Here is a 14,675-nt window from a genome sequence, read left to right as displayed (position 1 = left end):
TTGGTAAAAGTCCGAGGCCCAGATCCGCAACTGCCTAGAGAGCAACGCACACCCAGCGAACCCCAAGAAAGAGAACCCAGAGGAACCCAGACACTAACCTGAGAGTGAAGTCCAAGAGAGCAGGAGGGACTGGAGTGCAGATGAGCAGGAGGTAATCCAGGGAATACACCCAGATACCCAAGAAGAAGATACATGGTCAAACAAGCCGAGTCAATAACTGAAGGTCACGTGGTAGCAGAGGCAGAAGCATAGTCAGAGAATCCGGGTCATACACTGGAGGTGAACGGAGTAGCCAAATCGGGATTCAAAAGGGAGGTCAGGTGGAAGCCAAAGGTCATACACAGGAGGTCAGGAAGGTGCCAAATCAGGATCATGGAGGAGAGGTCTGAAAAGCAAGCCAACATATCCAGGGAATCTAAGTTTCAGGGACAGCAGGCAGGAGGGGGCCACACGGTGGCTCAGTGGTTAGCACTGCAGCCCTGCAGCGCTGGAACACTGGTGTTCAAATCCCGCCAAGGGCAAAAAACGTTCGTATGTTCTCCCCTTGTTTGCATGGATTTCCATCCCATATTCCAAAAACATACTAATAGAGCTCACAATGTACATTTTTTACTTATGTGGGGCTCACAATCTACATTTTAAACAAAAAAGGGGGGCAGGAGACAGTTGACAGGGAGCAAGGAAAGAAAACAGGAGAGCTCGTCGCTAGGGGAGCTGATGCCGTTGGTAAACAAATAACCAGCGGTGCGCCGAAACCAGAATGAGGCCTAAATAGCCTCAGACCCCCCTGACCCCGGAAGTGCTGGTCCCAGTGCTAGGGAGAAACCAGAACCTTCGCACACTCAAGCGGAGGACTCTGGCCTACCCCAGAGCCAGAACCAGCGGTGACTCCGGCACTGGACAGGGATTGAGTCAGGCGCTTCTGCACAGTACAGCGGAGACCCTGGCCCATCCTAATAGCCCCCTAATATGTACAAAAGATGCTACAAAGAAGTAATCTGGTGATAATAAGAAACTATCTCTTTACCTTACATTAATCTTCAATTCCATCTTCAGTACAGCAGGTACCTACTGTGGCTGATCAAATCTCCTTCCTGGAATGAAAATATTGTTAAAATATCCTAAGAAAAGGACATCAATGTCAAGTTGGTGGAGACTGACACCTGGCTCCCCATGTATTAGCTGTTCTCAGCAGCTGATTCACAGAGAATGGAGCAGGAAGCAGACAGCTCTGTTTTCTGTGTAGTGGACAGAACAGGGTACTGCAGATCAAATCAAACTGCAGATCAATATAAACTGCAGTGACTCAGTTCAGCCAATACACAGAGAATCAGCTGCTGTCAAACCCCCACCAGTCTGACATTGAGCGCCTATTCATTGGAGAGATTATTAATAATTTTAGCCCAGAAAACTCCTTTAATTCCACAGTCTCCAACTCTGACACCACCAATAGGAAATCCATCACCTTAGATGCTCTATGGCCAGTACTCTGCTGCTGCTCTATTACTAAGCTCCTGTTATGTTCTGCTTTTCTGTGCCTCTATTCAAGTATTCCATCTATTGCTATAATGTATATGATTTGTGTTTAGTACAGGGTTTAAAACAGAAGGTCTATTCAAGGATAGAATATCATGGCCAACCCTGTGACCTCTCAGCAAGACTACCATGATGAATTCAACGCCAAAGATTACTTAAGGTCTTATTATGATGCAGAAGAAGGACATTTCAGAGAATTTGCAGAATTTGTAATGCAACATCTACATGAAACTTTCACTAAAGGTAACATTTCTTATTTAGTAATATCAACATATTAAAAGGTCCAATTACATGTAAGACAATTACACTGGATATAATAATTACTACTCAGATAATTTAACGCTGACTGGAAGGACATGATGATTCTAGGTTGATACAAGAATCGGCATTCCCATTGTCTTAGTCTATTGGAGTACCAGAACAATAGAAAGGTGGGCCGCTAAAATGGCAGTAACACACAGAGTCCGCAGGATTCCATTGATTATAATTGGGTCCATCTGGTGGCCATTGTTTTAACACTTAAACCAGCTGTGGGAAAATGTCCTTTGTGCAGGAGTCGCCAACAATATACTTTCTGTGACACTTACTCAGATCTCTGCTTGCTGTTGTCCCTTGTGTACTTTCAGTGGATAAAAATCAGTCCATGGTCATGTGATGGACGGTCCATGGTCATGTGATGGACACACCGGAGCTCAAATAGAGCAAACTGAGGAATAATAAAGGAAATAAATCGATTAATAAAGATCATCAGATCCAAGCATGAACATGGTCTTTACACACAGATGTAATGGGGGTAACTTAGTCTCTGAACACTACTTAACCCCTTACAACTATATAGGATTGGTTTGTGGCAGTAATTTGTAAGGAAACAAACTATTATAATTCACATTTTATATTAACATATTTTTAAAAAGCTTTAGTGATTGTTTTCAATGTTTCATATTATTTTCTATATTTAAAAAATCCTAAAACTCCTGAAATTAAAACTCTTGTCACTAAGTCTAAGGGTAAATTCAAACAGAGATTTTTGGTCAGGATTTTGAGGCCATATCCGCCTCAAAATCCTGACCAAAAAGACGGCTCCCATTGAAATCAATAGGAGCCTCTCAGGTCTTTTTTCTGGTATCCGTTTCTTCTGGCTCCCGGAAAAAAAAGAAGCGAGCTGTTCATTCTTCAGGCCGTTTCGCCTCGCAATTTGGCCTGAAGACACTCCCTCCTCCAGACTAGGCCCATTCATTGGGCATAATCCGGAGCAGAGTGCGCGACTGGATGCCGGTGCAGTGCACCGGCCTTCCCCTCAGGTTCTGGTCCAAAATACCCTGTGTGACCCGGCCTTAGATGGTTTATGACTTCCTGTCTTCTGGAAATGAACCATGGGCCATAGACACAGTGGTCTATGACACAAGACTTCTATAGGAGAAGTCTAGACCTGCTTTGTGATCCCTGCAGAGGACATTGTACCATGGAGGAAGTAGATAAACAGTGAAATCTTCTATTGTTGGATTCTGTGTCTTATCTGCATATACATTATAGCTGTGAACATTGGTGTGCTGAAAACTGAAGTAGCTGCTGCAAAGAAACCTCCTACAGAAAATAGGAAATCTCAGCATATTATTTGCCTTTGTGGCCAGAGTCAGAACTGCAGGATTTTTTTAGGAATTTTTAAATATAGATAACATGGACATTAAAAAAAAAAAAAAAAAACCCTCACCAAAAGTTTTTGAAAAATATGTTTAACAAAAAACTAGATAAAAAAAAAAAAATAGGACATTTTCTACTGCCCTTTTCCTATTTAAGTTCTGTGTTATCTTTAAAGGTGGAGTAAGAGGAGAGACACTGCTTGATTTTGGAACCGGACCCTCCATTTATCAACTCCTCTCTGCTTGTGAAGTGTTTGATAAAATCATTGTCTCAGATCTCCTTAAACAAAACCTTGCTGAATTACAAAAATGGCTGAAGAAGGATCCAGAAGCTTTTGACTGGACTCACATGATCAAATATGTGTGTGAGCTGGAAGGAAACAGGTATTGATTCATTTTCTCAGCTGATCCCAACTTAATACATAACACATAATATGTATGATTACATTACATCTCCTAAGACCCTATATATCATCTCAGTATGCAGTGAGTTCTATGCAGAGCTAGTGCTAATACACAGCAGCCAATCTCATCAAAAAGATCTGCAGCAGAAAATCACAAGGAAAACATAATACAATAGCATACCTCCCAACCGTCCCGATTTCCGCGGGACAGTCACGATTTGGGTGACATGTCCCGCGGTCCCGGTTGGAGGGAGGTATGTCCCGATTTCAACTCAGATCTGCCTCCAGAGGACGCAGATCTGAGTTGAACACATATGCGGCTGAAGCAAGGAGCTGACACAGGTCAGCTCCTCGCTTCGCCGCTGCCCACCTCTCTCCCTGACACATGCGGCTGAAGCTGCTCGCGTGCTCGCTTCGCCGCTGCGTCTCTCTCTCGCTGACACATGCGGCTGAAGCGAGGAGCTGACCTGTGTCAGCTCCTCGCTTCGCTGCTGCCGCCGGCTCCTGGCTTGTAGACGCGATGTACAAGCCAGGAGCCGGCGGCGAAGCGAGGAGCTGACACAGGTCAGCTCCTCGCTTCAGCCGCATGTGTCAGGGAGAGAGGTGGGCAGCGGCGAAGCGAGGAGCTGACCTGTGTCAGCTCCTTCCTTCAGCCGCATGTGTCAGTGAGAGAGGCGGGCAGAGAGTGGCGAGGGAGCGGAGGAGTAAGTTTAATGTGGAGGTGGAACGTGAATCTGGGGGCAGATGAAGGAGAGGACGGCATGACACTGGGGGCAGAGATGGAGAGGACGGCATGACACTGGGGGCAGATGAAGGAGAGGACGGCATGACACTTGGGGCAGAGATGGAGAGGACGGCATGACACTGGGGCAGAGATGGCGAGGACATGAATCTGGGTGCAGAGATGTGGGACATGAATCTGGGGGCAGAGATGTGGGGACATGAATCTGGGGGCAGATATGGAGGGACATGAATCTGGGGGCAGAGATGGAGGGACATGAATCTGGGGGCAGAGATGTGGGACATGAATCTGGGGCAGAGATGGAGAGGACATGAATCTGGGGGCAGAGATGGAGGGACATGAATCTGGGGGCAGAGATGTGGGGACATGAATCTGGGGGCAGAGATGGAGAGGACATGAATCTGAGGGCAGAGATGGGGGACATGAATCTGGGGGCAGAGATGGAGTGGACATGAAACTGGGGGCAGAGATGGGGGACATGAATCTGGGGGCAGAGATGGAGAGGACATGAATCTGAGGGCAGAGATGGGGGACATGAATCTGGGGGCAGAGATGTGGGGACATGAATCTGGGGGCAGAGATGGAGGGACATGAATCTGAGGGCAGAGATGTGGGACATGAATCTGAGGGCAGAGATGTGGGACATGAATCTGAGGGCAGAGATGTGGGACATGAATCTGGGGGCAGAGATGGGGGACATGAATCTGGGGGCAGAGATGGAGGGACATGAATCTGAGGGCAGAGATGTGGGGACATGAATCTGGGGGCAGAGATGGAGAGGACATGAATCTGGGGGCAGAGATGGAGGGACATGAATCTGGGGGCAGAGATGGAAGAGGGACATGAAACTGGGGGCAGATGAAGGGTGTATATGAAACGGGGGGAGAGATAGAGGGGGGACATATAATTTACGGGTGACTGTAGGAGGATTATACTGTGTGCGGGCACATGAAAAATTAACGAGTGGGCGGAGTCAACACAAAAGTGGGCGGGGCTAAATTTGTCGCACCGCGCGCCGCACATTTTGTCCCTCTTTCGGTTCTTCAAAAGTTGGGAGGTATGCAATAGCTAAGACCATTGGTGAGATGTGGGGGTTTAGGGTATGTTCACACATCAGGGCTCGTTCACATCTGCGTTGTGCTTTCCATTGTGCAGGTTTCCGTTTCCTGCATAAAACAGAGCAGGAGACGGAAACCTGCAGGAGCCTCTCTCACCCATTCATTTGAATGGGTGAGAAAGCTGTCCGGCCGTGAGTGGCAGTGATCATTTTGCGCTCTCCACCGCAAAACCGGGTTTTTTAATCCGGACACAGAGTCGGACATGCAGTACCCTGTGTCCGGATTAAAAAATTCGGTTTCGCGGTGGAGAGCATAAAACGCTCACGGCCGGACCCGGTCTGTGCTTTGCGTCTTCTGGCATGCAGAAGACGGAAAGCACAGAATGGAAGGCTGAACGCAGGTGTGAACCTAGCGTCAGTATGCCATCCATCCGTTTGAATTCAGTTTGACACTTCAAAACAGACTGATACACATACTGATTGTATACTGACACCTTTTTATGCTGATAGCAAACGTTCTAGAGGACAGATAAGGGGATTAAAAGTAGCAATTGTAAACAAAGTAGGATATAATATATATATATATAAGGAGATATAATAAATGTCCTTATGTCCTCTTTATCTCTACTCTGTTTACAATTGCTACTTTTAATCCCCTTATCTGTCCTCTAGGGGAAGGAGAATGTTATCTATCAGCATAAAAAGGTATCAGTATACAATCAGTATGTGTATCAGTCCGTTTTGAAGTGTCAAACTGAATTCAAACGGACGGATGGCATACTGATGTGTGAACATACCCTAAGATTCTCTTTGCTGGTAGGATTAACATACCATGCCTCTATATGGGTCCAACAAAAACAGTTATTAAGATCTCTGTGATATTAGGTTTCTATCCATGTGCTTTATTAGGACATGTGAGGGTCATAGAAAAGGATCCACCACTCAGGACCCCATCTAATGGGACATATTCATTGACCCCCTCTATGTCAGTTCTCTACTGCTGGAGCCTAGAGGTCATATGCAACATAATAACATACAGGTGCATCTCAATATATCATCAAAAGTTGTTTGTTTGTTTTGTTTTTTAGTAATTCAGTATTCAGTAAATTTTAGTAAAAGTGTTTCTTTCTGTTAATGTTGATTATGGCTTACAGCCAAAGAAAACCCAAAAGTCATTATCTCAGAAAATTAGAATATTATATAAGTATGATAGCAGCCTTCAGTTCGTCTGCATTGTTGGGTCTGGGGTCTCATCTTCCTCTTGACAATACCCCATAGATTCTCTATAGGGTTAAGGTCAGGTGAGTTTGCTGGCCAATCAAGCATGGTGATACTGTGGTTAGGAAACCAGGTCTTGGCACTTTTGGCAGTGTGGAAAGGGGCTAAGTCCTGTTGGAAAATGAAAATTCCATCTCCAAAAAAGCTTGTGGGCAGAAGGAAGCATGAAGGGCTCTAGAATTTCCTGGTAAACGCTGCGCTGACTTTGGTCTTAATAAAACACAGTGGACTTACACCAGCAGATGACATGGCTCCTAAACCATCACTGACTGTGGAAACTTCCCACTAGACCTCAAGGAGCTTGGATTGTGTACAGCGGCCACTCCACTCCACCTCCAGACTCTTGGACCTTCCACATAAAATGTAAAATTTACTTTAATCTGAAAACACCTTTGACCACTGAGTAACAGTCCAGCTTTTTCTCTCCTTGGCCCAGGTAAGGCGCTTCTGCAGTTGTCTATTGGTCATGAATGGCTTGACACATGGAATGCGACACTTGTAACCCGATCCTGGACACGTCTGTGTGTGGTGGTTCTTGAATCACTGACTCCAGCAGCAGTCCACTCCTTGTGACTCTCCTGCAAATTTTTGAATGGCCTTTTCTTTACAATTCTATGAAGGTTGCGGTTATCCCGATTGCTTGTGCACCCTTTTCTACCACATTTTTTCCTTCCACTCAACTTTTCATTAATATGCTTTGATACAGCACTCTGTGAACAGCCAGCTTCTTTAGCAATGACCTTTTGTGGCTTACCCTCCTTGTGGAGTGTGTCAATGACTGCCTTCTGGACATCTGTCAAGTCAGCAGTCTTCCCCATGATTGTGCAAAAAAAGGACCGAGTTGTCTCAAGACAAGGAGGACCCACGCTGATAGGTTTAGGTGAAAGAAAACGACTTTATTGGAACAACACACAACGCGTTTCGGGCATGCACTCTGCCCTTCTTCAGGTGTAATGGTTCTTTAGCCGTCCAGCCGAGAAGCTTCTCGGCTGGACGGCTAAAGAACCATTGCACCTGAAGAAGGGCAGAGTGTATGCCCGAAACGCATTGTGTGTTGTTCCAATAAAGTCGTTTTCTTTCACCTAAACCTATCAGCGCGGGTCCTCCTTGTCTTGAGACAACTCGGTCCTTTTTTTGCATTCTCTTACACCCACGTGGTGTGAGGTACCCTGCAGCTGTATCCATCTACAGGATCCCTACCTGTGTCTTGTTGTTTTGCGAAGTGTTGTGTATCTACACAACTCTGAAAGGTGAGCCTACACTGTTATTTCACCAAAACCTTAAAATCACAGATCTACACTACGGTTTGCTCGGTGTCTTTTTCTTTTTTCTTTTGAGATATTCCCCATGATTGTGTCACCTACTGAAACAGACTAAGGCTCCATTCCCATGGAGTAACGCGCCGCGCATTCAGACACATATACATGTGTCAGAGTGTGAGCGTTCAAAACAGATCCCATTCACATCAATGTGTGCTGGCTTACGCACGCTACACTTTGAAATCAATGGGTTAAAAAGCCTCCCATTGATTTCAATGTGTAGCGCCCGTAAGCCGGCACACATTGAAGTGAATGGGATCTGTTTTGAGCGCTCACACTCTGACACATGTATACGTGTCTGAATGCGCGGCGCATTACTCCATGGGAACGGAGCCTAAGGAACCTTTTTAAATGCTTAGGAAACCTTTGCAGCTCTTTTGGGTTAATTATTCTGATTTTCTGAGATAATGACTTGTGGGTTTTCCTTGGCTGTAAGCCATAATCGTCAACATTAACAGAAAGAAACACTTGAAAGTCTGTTTGTAATAACTAAATATAATGTGTTTCACTTTTTCAATTGAATTACTAAAAAAAAAAAAAAAAAAAAAAGATGCAAGTTCATCAAGTCCAATTACCTATAAATAGAGATGAGCGAGTATATTCGATCGAATACCTCCCCTGCATAGTTATTGGTGTACTCAGTCCAATACCACATGGTAAACGCAGTAAAAATATGATTCCCCTCCCACCTTCCCTGGCGCTTTTTTACACCAATAACTATGCAGGGGAGGTATTCAATCGAATATTACTTGCTCATCTCTACCTATAAACCTACCATGTTGATCCAGAGGAGTGATCCAAAAATCTTCTGTTAAATTAGGCACATCTCACTCCAGTGTACAGCATATCAAGACTGGCATAGGAAACTCCAGTCCTGATAAATCTCCTGCAGAGCCAGAACACAGAGCAGCTCTCCAAGTACAGTTCAGCTGCGGGACCTTGGCCTGTCCTTCCATTATATGGACCGCCATTCATTCCAATGGTCATGTATAACATTACATCTCATCTGCAGTAGCCTGACCGCCTCTTTTGGATTTGCCATGGTTTGTCAGACCTTCTCTCTTCAGCGGTTATTAAGTGTAGCATTACATGGTGGCAATACAAGCAATGGCCAACCATTTAATACAAAGATGTCCCGAGCTTGCCAGATAGGGAGTTATTCATACAGAGTCATCTTCTCATCAGGAAGGATCCCAAGCAGAAAACCCACCATTTTAATGGCACATATGGACAGAGGTTGTCTTCATATATTCAGCTATCATTTTAGAACCATATAATAAGAAGATTAATTTTATTCTTGTATATTTATAGGGAGGATTGTGAAAAAAAAGCTGAGAAACTCCGCAGTAAGGTGAAAGAAGTCCTGATATGTGATGCTCTGAAGAGAAACCCTTATGATCCGGTCATTGTGCCACCAGTCGATTGTCTCCTGTCTTGTCTCTGTCTTGAAATGCCATGTACAGATATAACGTCATACTGTAATGTTCTGAAAAACTTCCAGGAATTGATAAAACCTGGAGGTCGCCTTATGATTATGAGTGGACTGAATGGTAGTTATACTCATGTCGGTAAAAAGCGTTTCAGTGTAATGTCCTCAAAACAGGAAGATCTGGAGATGGCCTTCAAAGAAGCTGGTTATCATATTGAGAAGGCCGTGTATGTGCCGCGTATTGATAAATCCAGGGTGGGTATTTGTGATTTAGCTGGCAAATATTTTATTCATGCCCGTAAACCAATGTAAGACCAAATTCATCCGCCAACATTTTGTGTAAATGCTGCTATACATCTGCATGCTTTAGCTATAACATATAATGTGAAATACTCTACCAGCAAACAAGTGATTTAGGGTGAAGTCTAAGAAAAAGACAAAACTATGTATAAGATGTAATAAATAGCCATGCAAAAAAGAATGCTCTGATAGTCAATATTATCAATAAGACATCCCATATGTAAAAATAATGGTATCTACTATCAACAACAGGGGTCGGTAACCTTAGGCCCAGTTCACACTGATGAATCTGCTGCTGATTTCTGCCCCATAATTAGTGACAGATTCCATCTTACTTTCATTTTGGGGCAAACATCAGAGCAGGACTCTATGTCTATTTATCCACGGGTTCCATGGCTGGCTCAGCAGCGGGGTCCACGGCTCGAGACTCCCCACTGATTAGACCCATTCACCTGCATGCAGAGCAACAGCATTCTACTGCAGAGACACCCGGGGGGAGGTGCAGAAAATGAAGAAGAACCAAAGCAGTATGAGCCATGTAAACATACCCTTGGAGAGGGGAGAATGTGCAGTTGAACTTTGGAGGTTCTTGTGATCTACTTGGTTTGTAGTTGTGACAGGACCATGGCGGATCACAGACAAAGTAGTCAACATATCATAACTTATCAGCTGCATAATTTTCAGTCCAGTTGTCTCAAACGTAGTACTCTAGACTGTAAAGTCACACAACTATAGTCACCCCAAAAATAATTAAAAAAAACAAGTCTCTAGTCACACTCAGTAACACCCAAGCCCACACATTGTATCCAGAGTAACAATGTTGTCAAGTATGTGATAGGAACAATTCATAGCCGGAGCATTTCTTATACATACATATTCAACCTCCCATCTCCTGTGCTTGTATGGCCGCCATGGCAATATAATCTCACAAGGTGCTGAAACTTAACTTTCAATTCAAAAATGCAAGTTTAAGCAAAACAGAAAATACAGATGCCAACCAGGAAAGGAAAAAACATCTAAGAAAAAAAACAAACAATAATGAAACCGAGTATTACATGGTGGATCTGTTATAATCCCAACATCATTGCAAACAAAGGCCTCTTAGAAGGTCGGCATGATGTTAAAGGGAGCGCCCTCTATAGGTGTGTTTGACTGAGACTATGTCTTCCTAATTACATCATGGAAGATAGACTTGCACATTCTCAGCCAGCGCCCTCTATTGGTGTGCACACTTGAGGCACTGGCATCCTAATTACATCATGGAAGTCAGATTTGCATATTCTTCCCATGTTCCTTTGCACAGTAGAGCGCTCATGGCTTAATAAGACTCCACACACCTAAATGGTGGTTCTCTCCTTATGGAGTGACAATATCCCCTCAACCCTGTCTAAGCCTCTCACCTCTGCCAGATCTGTCCTCTCTCCGTCAAGCTGATGAGATGCAAATACATCATAATGGCTGTCCTTGGCTGAGAAGACTGTATCTGGTATAATCCCAACATCATTGCAAACAAAGGCCTTTGAGAAGGTCAGCATGATGTTAAAGGGAGCGCCCTCTATAGGTGTGTTTGACTGAGACTCTGTCTTCCTAATTACATCATGGAAGATAGACTTGCACATTCTCAGCCAGCGCCCTCTATTGGTGTGCATACTTGAGGCACTGGCATCCTAATTACATAATGGACGTCAGATTTGCATATTCTTCCCATGGTGGATCTAGACAGGCTTATGCATTTCAAGGTCTGGAACCTCTTAGTCATTGCATTTTATTTTGGACTTTGTTATTTGGCCTGTGTTCAGGACGTGTTTTTTCCGTGCATCATATTCATTTATTATTATACAAGCTTCCTTCATTTTGGGCTGTTTCCTTTTTTGTTTTTGGATAACTTATAGGTCGTGTAACAAAATTGTAAACTAACATAAAAAAAAAAAAACCAAACATCACCAACATTACTATAACTCTCTATAAGGTTATACACAATTAGCAAGGAATGAACCATCCCTGAAAGGTGATATGACCCTCCTTAGACACAGGACATCAGCATCATTGCGGGTGCTCGCGGTACCTGCATAGTTATACACTGAGTCCCAGAAAGTGCACCTTGGTTTTACTGCGCATGCGCTCAGAGAACTTATTCTTATCAACCTGGCCCTTTGTAATGTAATCATCACCAAACACTACACTTAAAGGGGTGTTCCAAGTCCTTCTCCCCCCCCCCCATTCCCCCTAGAGAGTTTTAAAATAATCACTATATACTCACCTCTCCACTTGGCTGGTAGATCCAGCAAATAGTCTTCATTTGGGTCACTAGTGTTCCTGATCTTTGGCCTGCATGACAGTGTCTGAGCTAGTCAATGTCTGAGCAGAGATGGTCTGTTCATGAGGAGCATCAGCATCCAGTCACTGACCGACTGACATACTCACATGTGGACATTCAAGGTTCTAGAAGTCTGGGATGCAAATTCTGTAAGACAATGGAAATCACAGCCCCAGCACAAATGTCACCAATAGAATTTTTAGCTGTGGCCACTTAGCACATGATGAGTACTCACGTGATATAATATGCTTTATTTCCTGATTTATTTGTTCCCTGTCTTAGTTGTACTCGAGATCATTTACACCAGTGATTCCCAAGGTGATCCAGGTGGACCCCCAGGGAACTCAGCCGCGACGCAAATTTCCATCGTTAGATCTAATCTTCACATTTTTTGACAAGTTTTGTCAATATGGTAGAAATGTAGCAGCAGGGGGTCCATCGAAACCAGTAAAATTTTGAAAGTGGTCTACAAGAAAAAAAAGTTTGGGAACCTCTGATTTACACAGATTTTGTCATTTACCACTTGATGTTCATGATTCTGCTTGTGCTTATGAGATTAAACAATTGCAATTGATCCTGTGTGTTTCTTGCTTTCTTGCATATACATTTCCAGTGTCAGATTGGGGTTCCAAAATTATTCTGGGGACCCACAGTCCAGCAGCCCCTATGAAACAGATCACAGATGTTAACGCCTGGGCCAATGGGAAGATCCTTACTGAGACCCAAAGACTTCAAACATTGTGGTCAGCCCCACCAGAGTAGGGATCACATCTAGACAACAATCTATCGCCACCTAAGTGCCTCTGTGAGTCAGGGAGAATCTTTCCCTCTACCAAGACAGAATTCCCAGTGAGAACAGGGTGCACCATTTAGTTGTAACTACTAGAGATGAGCGAACAGTGAAATGTTCACAGTTCGAAGTTCGATTTGAGTAGTCGCTCAATATTCAACTGTTCGATCGAACATCGAGCCCCATTATAGTCTATGGGAAATAAATACTCGTTTAGGGGGAAACCACTATTCGACTCAGGAGGGTCACCAAGTCCACTATGACACCCCAGGAAATGATGCCAACACCCTGGAATGCAACTAGGACAGCAGGGGAAGCATGTCTGGGGGCATCTAACATGCCCAAGTCACTGTATTACATTGGGATTCCTGTCAGCTTTTGATATGCGCGAGCAGACTTTTTCCCATAGGAATGCATTGACCAGCGTTGATTGGCCGAATGCCATACAGACTACAGCATTCAGCCTATCAACGCTGGTTCTGCCGGAGGCTCGTCTGTGAGGAGGTGGAGTCTAAGATCGGACCAGAATGGAGACTGCTGTGGACCGATCTTAGACTCCACCTCATCCGGCAGAACCAGCGTTGATTGGCCAAATGCTGTACTCTATATGGCATTCGGCCAATCAACGCTGGTCAATGCATTCCTATGCCGGGATGTAGCAGTGCTGGCCGTGACCTCAGCTCAACTACTCGGGAGATGCAGCCGAGCTGAGCGCACGGCCAGCACTGCTACACCGGAGAACTGCTGAACCCTGCTGCACACTCAGCTCTTCTGTATCTCAGCAGAGCTGAGTGTGCCGCAGGGTTCAGCATACACTCAGCTCTGCTACATCTCTGATGCAGCAGAGCTGAGTGTGCAGCAGGGTTCAGCACATCTCTGATGCAGCAAAGCTGAGTGTGCAGCAGGGTTCAGCACATCTCTTATACAGCAGAGCTGAGTGTACAGCAGGGTTCAGTGGTTCTCCGGTGTAGCAGCGATTCTCCGATGTAGCAGTGCTGGCCATGCGCTCAGCTTGGCTCATCTCCGGATTAGCCAGGCTGAGCGCACAGCCAGCACTGCTACATCTCCAGTGTAGCAGTGCTGGCCGTGCGCTCAGCTCAACCACTTTGGAGATGAGCCGAGCTGAGCACACAGCCAGCACTACTACACCGGAGATGTAGCAGTGCTGGCCGTGCGCTCAGCTTGGCTACTCCGGAGATGAGCCATGCTGAGCGCACGGCCAGCACTGCTACACAGGAGAACTGCTGCTACACCAGAGAACCGCTGAACCCTGCTGTACACTCAGCTCTGCTGCATAAGAGATGTGCTGAACCCTGCTGCACACTCAGCTTTGCTGCATCAGAGATGCGCTGAACCCTGCTGCACACTCAGCTCTGCTGCATCAGAGATGTAGCAGAGCTGAGTGTATGCTGAACCCTGCGGCACACTCAGCTCTGCTGAGATACAGCAGAGCTGAGTGTGCAGCAGGGTTCAGCAGTTCTCACACTCAGCTCTGCTGCAACAGAGATGTGCTGAACCCTGCTGCACACTCAGCTCTGCTGCACCAGAGATATAGCAGAGCTGAGTGTACGCTGAACCCTGAGTGTACATCTGGACATGATATTTTTAACAATGTTTTTACAGTAAGAAAAAGGTTACTGTTCAAACCTGAGCTGAGACTCTTCTGTACATTTAACTAATCCATGAGAGATCAAATTTTTTTCACAATGAGAGAGCAGATTCCTGCTTCTTATAAGATCTGCTTACCAGTTCCTCAGATCTACAGATTTGGGTGACTTTATTTGGTAACGTTGAGGGTGGTGGAGTTGTATCAGTTCTTTTGCACTGAAATAAAATATGATTAAGGATTTTCTAAGTCTGGCA

General features: G+C 44.9%; 1 protein-coding gene across 1 annotated transcript; it reads left to right on the top strand.

Annotated features, from left to right (window-relative positions):
- The first annotated feature begins 1,613 nt into the window (after positions 1–1,613).
- On the top strand, positions 1,614–9,717 carry LOC142210565 (nicotinamide N-methyltransferase-like). Its single transcript, XM_075279823.1, has 3 exons — positions 1,614–1,779; positions 3,353–3,560; positions 9,288–9,717. The coding sequence occupies exons 1-3, from the start codon at positions 1,632–1,634 to the stop codon at positions 9,715–9,717; spliced, it is 786 nt and encodes a 261-aa protein (XP_075135924.1). The 5' UTR covers positions 1,614–1,631.
- The last annotated feature ends 4,958 nt before the right edge of the window (positions 9,718–14,675 follow it).

This window comes from Leptodactylus fuscus, chromosome 6 (genome assembly GCF_031893055.1).
Source record: "Leptodactylus fuscus isolate aLepFus1 chromosome 6, aLepFus1.hap2, whole genome shotgun sequence".
In the NCBI taxonomy this organism is placed as follows: Eukaryota; Metazoa; Chordata; class Amphibia; order Anura; family Leptodactylidae; genus Leptodactylus; species Leptodactylus fuscus.
The sequence above is the reverse complement of the archived record's forward strand: the minus strand, read 5'-3'. Positions and strand labels throughout refer to the sequence as shown.

Bases quoted from the DNA above. Each gene is read 5' to 3' on its own strand.
- LOC142210565 (XM_075279823.1), top strand. From the start codon at position 1,632: ATGGCCAACCCTGTGACCTCTCAGCAAGACTACCATGATGAATTCAAC. The intron at 1,780-3,352 runs GTAACATTTCTT...TTATCTTTAAAG, and splicing joins ACATGAAACTTTCACTAAAG to GTGGAGTAAGAGGAGAGACA. The intron at 3,561-9,287 runs GTATTGATTCAT...GTATATTTATAG, and splicing joins TGTGAGCTGGAAGGAAACAG to GGAGGATTGTGAAAAAAAAG.